Source organism: Vigna unguiculata, chromosome 1 (genome assembly GCF_004118075.2).
Source record: "Vigna unguiculata cultivar IT97K-499-35 chromosome 1, ASM411807v1, whole genome shotgun sequence".
In the NCBI taxonomy this organism is placed as follows: domain Eukaryota; kingdom Viridiplantae; phylum Streptophyta; class Magnoliopsida; order Fabales; family Fabaceae; genus Vigna; species Vigna unguiculata.
The window spans coordinates 34,635,647-34,650,025 of record NC_040279.1 but is presented as its reverse complement, the minus strand read 5'-3'; the positions used below and the strand labels follow the sequence as shown (position 1 = coordinate 34,650,025).

At 29.6% G+C, this 14,379-nt stretch overlaps 2 protein-coding genes across 2 annotated transcripts; one reads left to right on the top strand and one right to left on the bottom strand.

Moving 5' to 3' along the window:
* Window positions 1–658: 658 nt before the first annotated feature.
* LOC114166315 lies at window positions 659–6,936 on the bottom strand. Its single transcript, XM_028051066.1, has 9 exons — window positions 6,494–6,936; window positions 5,288–5,501; window positions 5,030–5,177; window positions 4,140–4,219; window positions 4,007–4,049; window positions 3,457–3,513; window positions 3,217–3,304; window positions 1,045–1,139; window positions 659–962 (listed from the first exon to the last, which is right to left on the bottom strand). The coding sequence occupies exons 1-9, from the start codon at window positions 6,660–6,662 to the stop codon at window positions 867–869; spliced, it is 990 nt and encodes a 329-aa protein (XP_027906867.1). The 5' UTR covers window positions 6,663–6,936; the 3' UTR covers window positions 659–866.
* Window positions 6,937–9,732: 2,796 nt separating this feature from the next.
* Window positions 9,733–10,909, top strand: LOC114182085 (expansin-A4-like). The gene is made up of 2 exons (XM_028068843.1): window positions 9,733–10,000; window positions 10,159–10,909. Exons 1-2 carry the CDS (start codon window positions 9,799–9,801, stop codon window positions 10,761–10,763), a joined length of 807 nt encoding a protein of 268 aa, XP_027924644.1. The 5' UTR covers window positions 9,733–9,798; the 3' UTR covers window positions 10,764–10,909.
* The last annotated feature ends 3,470 nt before the right edge of the window (window positions 10,910–14,379 follow it).

Genomic DNA, 14,379 nt, shown 5'->3' with positions numbered 1-14,379 from the left:
TCTACTTATTCATTCCATTCTTTTGGCTAGTTCATTTCCTGCTCATCATTTGGTTTTTTCATCGTGTTGGTATTATAGACTTTATTGTAAATTTCGGCCGAATTGAATAAGACGCACATACGAGCCTGAATATTTGGCAAATAATTTGCTTCACCCACTGCTGTGAATCGCCAATAATACAGATTTAAGTGGTTGGGTAGTCACTTTGGTTTCATCATCGATGGATAATGTTTCCCTGACAAGTTCACTTTTTTCTCTCATCTACAAATTTATAGCAAAGATAGATAAACTGCATTTGGAAGTTCAAGCATGGTACAATAATGAACCTCACAAAACGGATGCTTCCAAATCAGAATATTTCAATTATACTATATAATATCTTTTCATTTTTGACCAAATATTTCAAATTGGTGGTTTAATAATTAACGTATATTGATAAAATAATCATTAACGATTGACAAATATTGCCTCATAATAGATCAACAAACTATACTTAACAACTGTAATTATGAGTTTATCCTTCCCTTTCATTTTGTTGGGTTCTTTTGCCTTATTTTGACAAAAAAAGTGAATAGGCGACCAAAATATTTTCGTAAATTGTACGAAATATGACCATTAAGATAAACCCAAACTAAACAAATGGAAAATGGAGATTTTATTGGAGAACTAATCTGATATTCCATTAAATTCTGATATGGTTTTTACAGATAATAATGTAATATGAGACTACATAGTCCTACAAAATTTACAGAGCTAATGACAAGTAAAAACAGATTTTTGAATATGCAGATTTGATGATAATTTATAGTTAAAGAAAGGAAATTAGGCTGCAAACATTTGAAATATGCATTACTCGCGGTCAAAATTCAAAAGGGAGAACCAATTGGAGCTGCAAGGCCGAGGTACCGCATTATCTTTAACCGACGAAGCTTTCTTTCTGATTTCACTGGATATGTAACCTCCTGGAAAAGAATTTATACATTAAGCCCGTCAAAAACAAGTTCCAATAGTGATCATGCCACAGGTTCTATATTACAAACTTACATCAAAGTGAACTTTGGGTTTACGTTCCCTTTTCCCTCTTCGTCTCTCTTGAAAATCATCAATTGTTTTGCTTGTGGTTCTAGAAGGGCAGTTATCTGTTCAAACCATAACTCCATATTAAAAAGGAAAAAGAACAACCAAAACGAATAAACCATTGCCAACCGGTAGATAGCTGTCGAATCTGACAAACACACTAGACATACAAGAACATTAAATGATGCATGGATAAAAACAATGCACATGGGACTCTATGAAGATAAGTGCCCCAGAACCTTTTGTTTGCTAAATAGAAACGTGTCTGATCTTAAATTAAGTGTTTGCCAAGTTATTTTTTTTATCAAATTTGTTTGTCAAGTTATATATGTTGATATTTTAATTTTTAACTACTGTCTTAATAATAATATTTGGAATATTAGGTAAATACTTTGATTTCACAATTAAAAAAAAATAAATCGAGTCAATCCACACTTTCATTATACTACAATAAATATATAAAATAAATTACAAAAGTAAAACATTCGTAGGTAAGTCAATTACTAATTCACCGACCCGTAATAGATCGAATCGAGTTACAAAATCTTTTGATCACCAAAAAGTGAGTTTGGTTGAACTATCATTTTTTTAGCTCAACTAGTAGTGAACAAACCCCTGTGAGCTGGGTTTTGCTCATTTTACACCCCTAATCTTATATCACTACCCAAAATGAAGTCACTATCTGTTATTAAAAAATAAGATATTTTCAATGGACTCATCACCTTTGTTGTGCTAATTGATGCAAAAGGCAACGATTCTGTTGAGGACCGAAATATTCTTTGAGTTTGGGTAAACATCATTTTACTCCATTGGTTGAATTTTGCACAACAATTTGAAGATGGACCATATGTAGTTGTTAGGTGGAGAAAGTGTGGATTGACTTTTAGTTGACTAAAGGCCTGAAACTTTTTTTTTTGGCGAGAAAGTGGCATTTCAATACTGTCAGATCCACTTCAACTCCCTTTTAGTTGACTACAAACCCAACTTGTCAGACTTCATGCCAAAAGGGCATTCAGTTGGTTTAGCCTCTTAGAACTTCTTCAAACACTTTTAACACTTTTTGCAAATAAATTAAATGACTTTGTGATCATGTGTCTAGGGAACGGTAAAGGGAGAGAGAAACACAACAGCATCAGGAACTCCAAAGATGCAATGGTCAACTACGCAAGGTAACTCAAATAGTGGGGATGAGGTTGAAAAGCTAACAACAATAGAGCAACAGTAAAGGAAGTGACAGAAAATAGATGGAAAAATATGCACACCAAAGAAGGGATGCTGGAAACTGGAAAGAGACAATATTCGAAAATAAAAACTGACACCGATGAAAACTGGATCCATTGGAAGGGCACAGATTCGAATTAGGTTATACATACCATGTAGAGATAAAAGATATAGAGTCATATGATGGAACCCTTGTGTGTCTAAAGCACAACAATATATCTGGTCCTATGTCCATATAGTAAAAAGTAAGAAAAATACATTTATCAATACTGAACGATATCGACCTTGTTCACAACATTTCTGTGGAAAAAGGAGAAGATATCATTGTTAGGATCACTACCAATAATTACCTATGGGATGTCAGTGGATGGAGCTGGGCATAAATAGACCCAACCCACATACACAACAAACCATATCTTGACAAGTGTTTCTAGTTGACAATACTTTCTCATTGAAAGTGATCTCAAAAGACACTTGAAAGAGTATCATCTAATGAATTATACATTAAGTCAAGCCCTATGGTAGGCATAACTTTTGATGGGTCTCGCAAAGAAGTGATTGCAAAGAAATATTTGTCAATCCAATTTTTCGTTCTATATTTGAGGTAACAATTCATATGATAGAATGAAACTAAGCTCCCCATGTCATACTATATTTGCTAGTTAGACGTGCACTAAATCTTCAAACTATAATGCAAAATCAACCATATGGAATGGAATGCAACGGGATGATGATTGCCAATAAGCCAATGTGAAATTGCAAATTGTCTAGTTGAATCACCATTTGTCACAATGAGGGTAATGATAGAGGTTGAAAATAGTTTATTTTCTATTTTGTGGCATCCCCCATTGTGGTCCTTGTTGTGACATCTCACTTCACTATACACAAAACAATTTAGAGTATAAATCAAGACGGTACCAAATGGACGTTCTTGCATATCAGATTGAGGAGAACTATCAGCCGTCAACTTTTGGCAAGAACTAAGTTGTGCCTTCCTCTGCAATGCCTAGTATCAAAAAATAAAAAATGATAAATAAATAAATCTTACCGAGAATGGGGGAGAGGTTATAAAATAGATAATATACAGACTATGTTGGCTGAAATTGTAAAATTTATTGGAGCAAACCATACAAAAGATTTGCTTTACATTAAACATACTTGCTTTAAAGCCTGTTGAAAATTTTCTGAAGGGTTATTGCTCCTTGCTTCAAACGACTGCAATAAAAATCATGTCCAGAAATGATTAAGCAAACAATCATAGAGCTACCTTCTTCACAATTGTTGAAAATTATGTCCTGCTTAACAGAAAACTGTGTAAAATAACATCCTAATTCCATAACAACCGACCTCTCAACAGAAAAGAAAAGGGAATTCATAAAATTGAAAATAAAATATAGAATAGAAGGATTGACAACAGCAGAGACAATATGCTTAATCCAAATCATTATTTTAATAGTTCAGTACAAAAATTGTGCGACATGCTGCAGGGAAACATATTAGAAAATTGAGAAATAAGCATTTATTCACCCTCTGCTTTCTCATTTAGAAGATGAGGATTAGGCATTCTATATGCCTCTCTTCTAGCATGGCTTTAACTTAGATGTTAAATATCAACAAGATGCAAGATAGTGGCTTGATTTCTAAAGTTATAAGCACCATCAACTTGTCATATGTACAAAAGCATATTGCATGAAAAGGGTTAACTCACCTCTTCAAAAGTTGAAATATCTGTCATTGGATCAATCCAGGCACTGATAAGCAACAAAGAAACATTCAGTACAATAAGTAGACAAGTCAGACAACCCAAGAAACTTCCATCAGGAAAATATATGAGACAATACCTGGGAAGATTTCCATAAAAATGCACTAAAACATGCCCATCACTACCAGGTTTGGATAACGCAGATGTTTCTTCCATGATCTGAAAAGTTTATTTTTTTAATTAATATAGATAAATTGGTCATGAAATTTGAAAGCAAATAGTGACACAGAAATAAACTCCATGCCAAAGTCATGAGCTGATCTCTTTTATTAACTATTATGTTTAGAAGGTTGGATTCAAAAACGTCAAAAGTATGACAGATTTGCACCAATAGTTTTTGATCTTGTAAACTACAAAAACGTTCAAATATTTGGTTTTCCTCATATTTTTTGCAGATAGATTGACAAAAGTTTTGACAAATCAAGCACCGTAGATAAGAATAGGAAAAAATTGTTCAATATTCAATAATTTAAAGTGAACATGAATTGATCTAAAACATTGATCTTAACTTCTATAGCTCCCATGAGTCAACATTGTCTCAAAGATTTTCCGAAGGAATAGAAAGGAACAGGGTGGAATGAGTAAATAGAAAAATAAAAATGAAGTCTATCACAGTTTGCCGAGATAATAAAGATAATACATTATAGTACATCAATTATTAAAAAGGGAAAAAGGCAAAGACCGTGATGCTTAAACTGATTATAAACTATTCTAATTATTATATGGAAAGTCATTTTAAAATTTGAAAGTAAGTTCTCCAATTTTAAAGAAGACAAGGGCATGTTACAATACCCTGATGTCAGTGAATTTTCCTGAAGAACTTAGGTGGTAAGTGAGCAGTGCATGTAAAATCAAGAGATTCTTCAAGAATACCAAAAAGAGATGACGGACTTTGTATCAGTGGATTCCTTTTGTCTATCATATGCCATATTGACTCATGAACCAGAAGACAGATATAAAAGTAAATACCTCAGCAGGCCACCACAATTGACACTCTGTCCTCGCCCATACAACGTTTCCGGGAGTTGCAGCGAGAGAACTGCTATCACTGACAGATGATTCAAGAAGTGTAGATTCTGACATCTTGGAAATATCATTTCTTTCATTGCAATAATCCCTGTATAAAAACAAGAAACTTTTTTTAAGTTTCAGTCCACTAAGAAACATAAAAGCCGAAAGGTCTTAAACTCTACTTATTTGTACTAGCACGCTTGCACAATAACAAACCTATTGCTACCAAGGTCAAGACTTTCATCTCGAACAGCTGAATCAACTTCAACAACTCCAGCATCAAAAAACTCAGATGAACATACTGGTCTACCCTCTTGATAAATGCTGCATCGAACCATTGTATTTTCAGAAACTTGTTTTGTTGTCATTCCCTTTCCCTGCAAACTTCTTGCAGTGACATTGCTCAACCTCACTTCACCAGAAGACGAACCTGCATGAAAATTGGTCAGATCAAAGATCAGTATACTTTAAAAAAATTCAACCAAAGTTTGGCAATGAAAGACAGACACTGGGTTTAAATCCTAACAGAATGGTTAATTTAATTTGAATCACATGTTACACAGCAAGATGTTAGAAGGAAGAGAACAAACTACTGGCAAAACCTCCATGCTTGGCAACATCAACAACAAAGTTTTAGAGTACTAAATGTATAAAACTAGCCTGAATAAAGTCATATGGATCTAAGAAACAAAATTAATTCCTTCAAAATTTTGACAAAGCTTATCAAACACATATTATCTCAATGTATGCATGTGACTTCTGATACGGACTGTAAAGGTCCATGCAAAAACACCATATTCTGCACTTTTCCTCCAACACAAATACACATGACTGGAAGATTGAAATCAAAAAGTTATGAATAATTTTCAGTACACATAAACCATTTAGCACGGTAACAAAAGAATGATTTCATTCCATTGTCAAACAAATGCAAAATTGGAAAAGCAACAAGCACGTAGACACGTTTATTTCATAGCTCAACCACATTGCTAACAAGCTACCACCCTATAATTTTTGCAAACATCGTCATCTATGAAGACGTGACACAATAAACAACAAATCGAACTGCTTCCGACCAAAGAAGGAGGAAGGGATTTCATAATCCCATTACCAATTCCTTCTTACTATACGAAATCAACAATTCAATGCTTTTCAAACGCACCGAACAGAAAAGCAGAAAATGAACTAAATGCGGGGAATTGCACGAATGGCACTAGCTTTGCAGTCAACAGTTGACGATTAATTCAAAGAAAAACGAAACGACGATTCCCACATAATAATCACCAAAACCAATTAGCAACAATAAGCCCACACAGTGAAAAACAATCAAATTCCATACCGAAACCAAATTCAGGAAGCAGTAGAGTAAACGTGAAAGAAGAAAATTCAAAAGCCCTTGTTGATAAGAAGCAGAAAAGGTACCAGAAGCAGGGTTAGAGAAGGAGGAGGGAGTGCGTGTGAACACGGAGAAATCAGTGCGACGCTTGGGAGGTGAACTTCTTGGCTGTTGAGAATGTTTTGGCATGTGAATTATCAATTGGGTCTTCCTCTTCTCATCGTTCTTGTGAGGTGTGGTTCTCTTCTTGGCCATTGGTGTGAAGAACGAAACAGAGGAACCCTAAAGGGAGTTGGCAACAAAATCTTGCAGCATTGACGACGTTGAAACTACGGAAGCATTAGTATTTGCAAGTTAAGATGCGGGCCACCAATTCCACAAGTCGTTATTATTCCTTAATCCTAGTAAGTCCCAACCCAACCCAACAGAAATCGGAATTCTAGGACGAAAACAATTTCCTTAAACTTGACACTTGCCAGTTGCCACCACCACTACCAACTAAAATACTCCTCCAACATGGCAAACTCATAGCTGGTTACTAACTCCACTTCTTATGTTGCGTAATCCATAACATCATCATTTCCAAAACCATAGATGTCCAAATTTGTATTTATAGTTTTTCTGACAAAAACAAATAAACAGAAGAAAATTAAATATCACATCACTCCCATCAAAATATATATAATTAATTAATATAAAATTTTTATTTTTGGTTTGGAATATGGTTTTTGACATATTCTTGATCTTAATACATAAACTTTAAATTAATTGAACTAAATATAAAACTCAGATGTATGAATGGAATTGATTGAATTTACAGAAAATTAATATTGCTCATTATACTTTAGTTTTCTTTTTTTAGGTACTCAAAATTTTGAAAATAGGCATGAAACTGTCTCTCACACAATCAACAGTTTCACCATGGTGGCTAGCACGTGTAACGTGATTCAGTTACGTGACAACATGGATAAACCTCACTTATTTTAAAAAAATCGAGGACTAAAACCTCAATTTCATAAAACAATAAATAAAAGGTAAGGATGATGTTAAGTTTATCCGATTCTTGCTTCAAGAATCTAAGACACATTTTACCTTATTTAATTATTATTATTATAACTTAAGTATTTAAGTATTTAAATAATTAATATTAATAATAGAAATAACATTAAAAATGGTAGACCTCTTTAAATAGTAAAAATAAAACATGCATTTAATTAGAAAATGACTATTATATATTCATTCATCACTAACATGTTTTTCGTAAAAAAGTTGAAGTTGTTCAACAATCATAAACTACTCCGATAGTTATTTTCTTCTACCTTTTTTAATGAAGTTTTTTTAAGAGAAAGAAAGGTGAGACAACACACATATATAACTAAAATAGTGCAAAAATTTTATTATCCAACTAAGGTTTCAACAAAAATATTGCTATTTTGTTCTTTTCAACAAGCTAGAATGAATAGTACTTAAATCATACACACATTAACATATTAATGTCTTCACCTAGCAAGCTAAAATGTGATAATAGATTACTAAAATCCTCACCCTACACATTAGCCAAGAGTTATTTGACAAAAAAATATCCATTTATATTAGTCATGGTTGTTGTTTAAAAGCATATTTGCTCAAGTTTAAGTGATTTGTAAAAGAATATTTGTTTGAGTCAAAAGTGACTGGAAGAAAAAATATTTGAATGGAATAACAAAGAATAATTCGAAGCCAAAACATTATTTATGTTGAACCCAGAGTAACTTAAGAAATAACGTGATTGAGTTATGAGTGACTTAAAAAATAATACTTGATTGAATAAAAAATTATTTGATATAATACTTAATAGATTAGTTTATAGTAACTATGAGCTCTAAGAATACACTATGTATTTGTTACCAATGATTAGGAGTTCAAACATGATTAAAGAACTAGTCAAAGATAAATATGAGTAAAAAAAATAATACTTGTATTATATTTTATATAATTAGTCTCTGTAGTAACACTCAATAAAAAATAATAAAAATATAAGTGATTAACGAAGTTTTATTTAAATTTTGTAAAAAAATAATATTTTTATTATTTATTAATAATAAAAACGCTTATGTGTGCTTATATTTGTATGATAATAAAAATAATAAAATTATTATTTGTTTTATTATAAAATTAAATATAAATAAATTTAATAATTTAATTATGAATAATTTTTATTTATTTTATACATAACTTTATAATAAAAAATAATTAAATTTTAAAAAACGGTCAAATAAAAAATAGCTACATTTAAAAAAAAATTCTTTAAAAAGTAAAATTAAAAAATAATTATTTTAATGTCAAAGAAATTATTTAAAAAGTAAAATTAGAAAACAAATTTGAACACGAAAATGTATAGATTCACAATTATTAGATATTTAATAATTATTATATACGCCACTTAACTTTATTAAATAATAATTTGTAATTGAGAAATAACTTGATAATAATTAAAAATTGCATTATAATTTTATCTTAATCATAATTAAACTAGAACTTAATCACTTGTTTAACTTCTAAAATCGATTCAAATATTTACTCTTTTAGAAAAAATCAAATTTATTTATTTAAAATGGTTTAAATTTCCGATAACAGTGCTAACGAACACTACAAGAAAACATTCAGCATAAATAATATTTTTAATATGTTTTATTTTAAAGTTTATAATCATATTTCTTATTCAAAAGTTAATGTTGAGGAAATGTTTTTCTTCTATATGTTCTATGCAATTATATTCCAAAATCAACCTTATTTTGTATACATATAAAGTAACTTGCCAGTTATTAAGACAGAAAAAACTTAAAATGTAGTGTAGTAATAACTATTATACTATATTCTTTCAACGAATTAAAACTTAATATAAACTTTCCTTATTCGAAAATAAAACATATGATAGAATAGAGAATGAGATTTTATTTTTTAGAAGAAAAAAAAATCAAAAACACATTGCTAATAATAAGATATTCCATAAAAAGTGCATCCATAATATAATTGTCATCCTAAATTATATAAAAATTGCATCCACACATTTTTTTATATTGTCATCCTAACCTAATCACGTATGTTTTTGAAATCGTAAAAGTTGACAAAGTAAAAGAACTATTTTAAGAACAGATGAAAGAAAGAACCGCAGTTAGAATAGTAATAAGTTTTAAATTTATGATTCTTCTTTCCATTTTTTAAGGATGGCCGGTAATGCAATATTCCACAAAAATGACAACCTATTAAAATAGCCACACAAGCTAAAAGCATTTCCCTATATATACATTATTCAGACACAAGTGAGAAGTAAAATATAAAAAAATATAAAAAAAAACATCAAATAAACATCTCTTATAGTAGAAAACCGAACCATATCTGAAGCGCTGTCATGGCTTTCCCCTGGGGAGCCCTCCTAACCACAACATTGTTGTTTCTTGTTGCATTCTCACTTCCTAATGCCCATGCTGCTGAAAACGACACCAACAAATATAACAAGAAAGGTGAACTCAAAAAGCAGCGACCAGCTTTTGCGCCCACTGGATGGAAGAAAGCCAAAGCTACTTTCTACGATGGAGACTCTAAATCATTCGGTATAATCTCTTACTTTCATTACTTATATCCAAATTTCTTAAATCAGAAATTCTTATTTTCATTGTGTTAAGATTTTGGGACTTCTTTCCAAAGCCATCAAATCTACTTTATATCTCTCAAATGTTGAATCTGATTACGCCGGTTACACTGCATGCAGGTGGAGCTTGTGGGTACGAAGATGTGGTTAAGGAAGGCTATGGCGAAGACACTGCAGCAGTGAGTATAGCTATGTTTAAGGAAGGTCAGACATGTGGCGCATGTTACGAGGTAAAATGCGCAGATACTGGAGGGGCATGTAAGAAAGGGAAATCCTCTATATCGGTGACGGCAACGAACCTTTGCCCTGATGGAGGATGGTGCAGCCCACCAAAGGAACACTTTGATTTGGCCAAAACTGCATTTCTGAAAATTGCAGAGGAGAAGGCTGGCGTAATCCCAGTTAATTATCGCAGGATACCGTGCAAGAAGAAGGGAGGGATTCGATTCACAATCACTGGGAATCCTCATTTTAATCTCATATCAGTGTCCAACGTTGGAGGAGCTGGGGACGTTATAGAAGTGGAGGTGAGGGGTGACAAGAAAACCAAGAATTGGACAACTATGAAGCGAAATTGGGGACAAAAATGGCAGACTGATGTCATGTTAGTGGGAGAGACATTGTCTTTCAGGGTCAGAACTAGTGATCGCAGGCACTGTATCGCTCACAAGGTTGTTCCCAATACTTGGCAATTTGGTCAAACGTTTGAAGGCAAGAACTTTTAGGTCTTAGTCTGCAACTTCCACCTTCTATCTAGGAAGTGACTAGGTTACTTGTCTACATAGAAGTTAGTTCAGCTCAGATAAACATTATCCCTAATATATCGCTTTTTATTATTACCAGACATGTCTGATATATTTTTCAAAAAAAGAAAAATAAAGACATGAAATATATATATATATATATATATGAATATTATTATTTTTATTTTTTGTACACCGATTCTTCTCCTCTTCTATTTTTAGAAATCTTCAAAATTACAATGAAAGACGCCAACGTTAAAAGGTAACAAGGAAAAATAAAAAAACACAAAAATGATCACATTGTATTAGTAAGTTCTTAAAAAGTCGAATTCATCAAACTGTTTTAGTTCGATAAATATTATATCTTATTTTCAAATAGTAAACAAAATCACATATAATAAATATATATATATATATATATATATATATATATATAATTGTGGACTTACTATAGTTTAATATAACTTGCCCTAAGCTTTTCTCCTTCCTAAATTTTTTATCTCACGTTTCAAATGAAAAATAAGGGTACGACCGAAGATAAGGTATGGGTATTAGTTATTTTGTAATTTAATCGTGGGATATATATATTCGTCATGTATTGTTTTCATATTTAGGTGGATATATGTTATATAGGTATTCACATATTTTGTTTAATATTCACACGTATTTGTGGGTATTTAAAAAAACTAAATATTTAACAATATATTTTAATTATAAACTTAAATAAAATATTATTCATAAATTTTAAATAAAGTATAAATAACTCATTTAACTGTGTTGAACCATTTACAGGAAAATAAAGATTTTTTAAAACCAATTAATAAAATATAATTTATTCAAAATCAATGTATTAATATTTTAATCATGTTCTTTTTTTTAGATTAAAGTAGAGTATTATAAGTACGAGTATCTACAGTTAGTGATACTATGATATCTATATACTCATCTTGTTAATATGCTATACATGTATAAAAAAATATCCTTAACCATTACCTACTTATATCCAATTATAATATCTATTTTTTAGCTGTTACGAACTTTATCCATAAATACTCGCAATTATAACTTTGACATCCCTTATATGTCTTCTCACTGCTCATTCCATAGACCCCTGTTTGCAGATTAGAAAATTATGTGTAATACCATTTCCTTTTTTTGGGTTAAATTTGTACAACTAGTAGCTTTTAGTATTACTTGAAATAAAATCTTGATTATACAAAATAATGAGATTAAAATTAGTTTGTCATTTCAATTCAAAAAGTTACATGTATTTTCTAAATATTCAAAAAGTACAACTGTAGCCTTTTCATGATTAGGCTACAGTTATTAAAGGTTACTAAAGGAAATGTAAATTATAAGTTATGACTTTTTTCTGAATTATACTCTTATGTATTATAGTTATAGATGAAAATCGTAATCTTAAATTCTTCTTTTATTATCATTTGGATATATTATGGTTTGTGGTCCATTCACTGTATTTCAATATAAAAAATAACTGTAATCATATCCTTTCGTTATATTAGTGTCTTTTTTTAATTTGTTCATCAAATATGATACAATTATTCATACTAACAACTACATTTTTCCTATAATAATATACCACAAAATTATATCATTTAACATGTTAAAATTATTGACAAATTTAAGAAAAAAAATATTATCCATACATTTTACATAGAAATATGTCATTCAAATATGTTAAAATTATTGACAAGATTAAGAAAAAAATATTATCGACAGATTTTATTATAACAAGATCTAAACTTAAAGTAAAGAATGTAGCCCCCATTTTACATAAAAAAAATTAATAAAGAAATATCCGTATAATAAACATATTTTCATCAATATTAAAATTTATAATTTAGTAATATTACTGATGAATTTATTATTAAAAAATATTCTCATTTTGATAATTGAAAATTTAAAATATAACAATAAATATCTATAGATAAATTACAATTTAAGTTTTATCCACAAAATTTTGTCAATAATCTTCCATTTTTGTAGTGAACTTTAGATTTATAAACATAACATGTTAACTATTTATATAAGTACATTCACAGTTATTGGTTTAATGTTTATAATGCTTATATACAGATTTGGAAAGACAGTCTGTATAAATAGATGATTTTTTAAAGTTGTTTATGTTTCGAAATAATTTCTTTTACATCCATCAAAATATTTAGTATAAAAATTAATTAGTTTATCGAGTAAAGTAAGTGGGTTGTTATTTACCAAATAACTTCAATTAGTAATCAATATTCTTCTAGATAAAGATGGGGTGAAATTAAAATATTATTTTTAATTAAAAATGAAAAAAATTATTGAAACTTTGAAAATATTATTAGAGAAAAAATTCAACTCTATGATTTTTCCAAAGTGTGGCAAAACAGTAAAAGATATAACAACATGATCATGTTTTGTTACATACGTAAATTTACGTTTATTATTATAATATAACATACATAAATTTACATCTCCAACAATTATGTCTGAAACAGGCGTAAAAAATATGTAAAATAATATTCAAAGGATTAGACAAGTGACTACTAACCAAACAATACCTAAAGAATTAGTAAGAAATACAATTACAAACAATACTAAGGTTATTGAAAGTGGTCACAAAGCCAAAAAATATTAATATCTTTAATAGAACTCAATCGGTTAATATTAAAAACCGAATATATTATGTATAATAAGATCGACCGATATAAAAATATTGTGTAAATAAAGGAAAAATGTTACATAACTTAAAATGAAAATTTTCTAAAACAAATAAATCAATCATTTAATTAAAGCTATGTTTGATAAGTTTCATATGAAAACTCTTAAACTTTTAAACTGGTTTCTTAACAAATACAAAATGATCGTCATCTGAGTTTTATTGAGCAAATGATAACAACAAAAAGTCTATAATATTTTAAAGCACAATTCAATTCTCTTTTATCGTCTCTGTTTTTTCTATTTTCGCATATCACATGAAATTTCAACTTAATGCTCTAATGACTCTATAATAGTGGCTTTTTCTTTACAACTTAGTTCAAACATTATCATAATAGAAAATAAAATGATTATTTACAATACGCAGAAATACTTATTGAAAAAATAACGCACAAACGAAGTACTATATATTAAACTAGAACTTAATTAAGGTCGAATTTTTATTTAATAAAGACGTGGCATTAAAACATACATTAAATTTTAATTAACTCTCAAAGTATAAGAGCTCTAATCTAACTCAACAACCAGGGACAATCTTCCATGCAGTGTGTGAATAAAAATTATATGTAGTTTAAAATTTAATTAAAGCGTATGTTTGTAATACCATTTTTGTTCAAATAATTATTAACAAGTTTTTTATTTGTCTTAATTAACTTTTAACTTCACCATAAATTTATGAACCTTTAACTTAGTTCTTATTATAGTTTATTAAAAATTAAAATTTATATTTTTCAAATGAATTCTTATAATTTATTTATTTTTAACTGTTGTAGTGTTGTCTTGTCCGTTTATGCTATATGTAATTTTATAATTTTGTTCTCTTACGGTCTTGTAGTTCATATAATCTTATGATTATGGTTGTATACTTTTATCATTT

Coding starts and splice junctions, on each gene's coding strand:
- LOC114166315 (XM_028051066.1), bottom strand. CDS start 6,662: ATGGCCAAGAAGAGAACCACACCTCACAAGAACGATGAGAAGAGGAAG. Junction 5,178..5,287: donor CTTGACCTTGGTAGCAATAG/GTTTGTTATTGT, acceptor GTTTTTATACAG/GGATTATTGCAATGAAAGAA. Junction 4,220..5,029: donor AATTGTGGTGGCCTGCTGAG/GTATTTACTTTT, acceptor TAAACTTTTCAG/ATCATGGAAGAAACATCTGC.
- LOC114182085 (XM_028068843.1), top strand. CDS start 9,799: ATGGCTTTCCCCTGGGGAGCCCTCCTAACCACAACATTGTTGTTTCTT. Junction 10,001..10,158: donor TGGAGACTCTAAATCATTCG/GTATAATCTCTT, acceptor CACTGCATGCAG/GTGGAGCTTGTGGGTACGAA.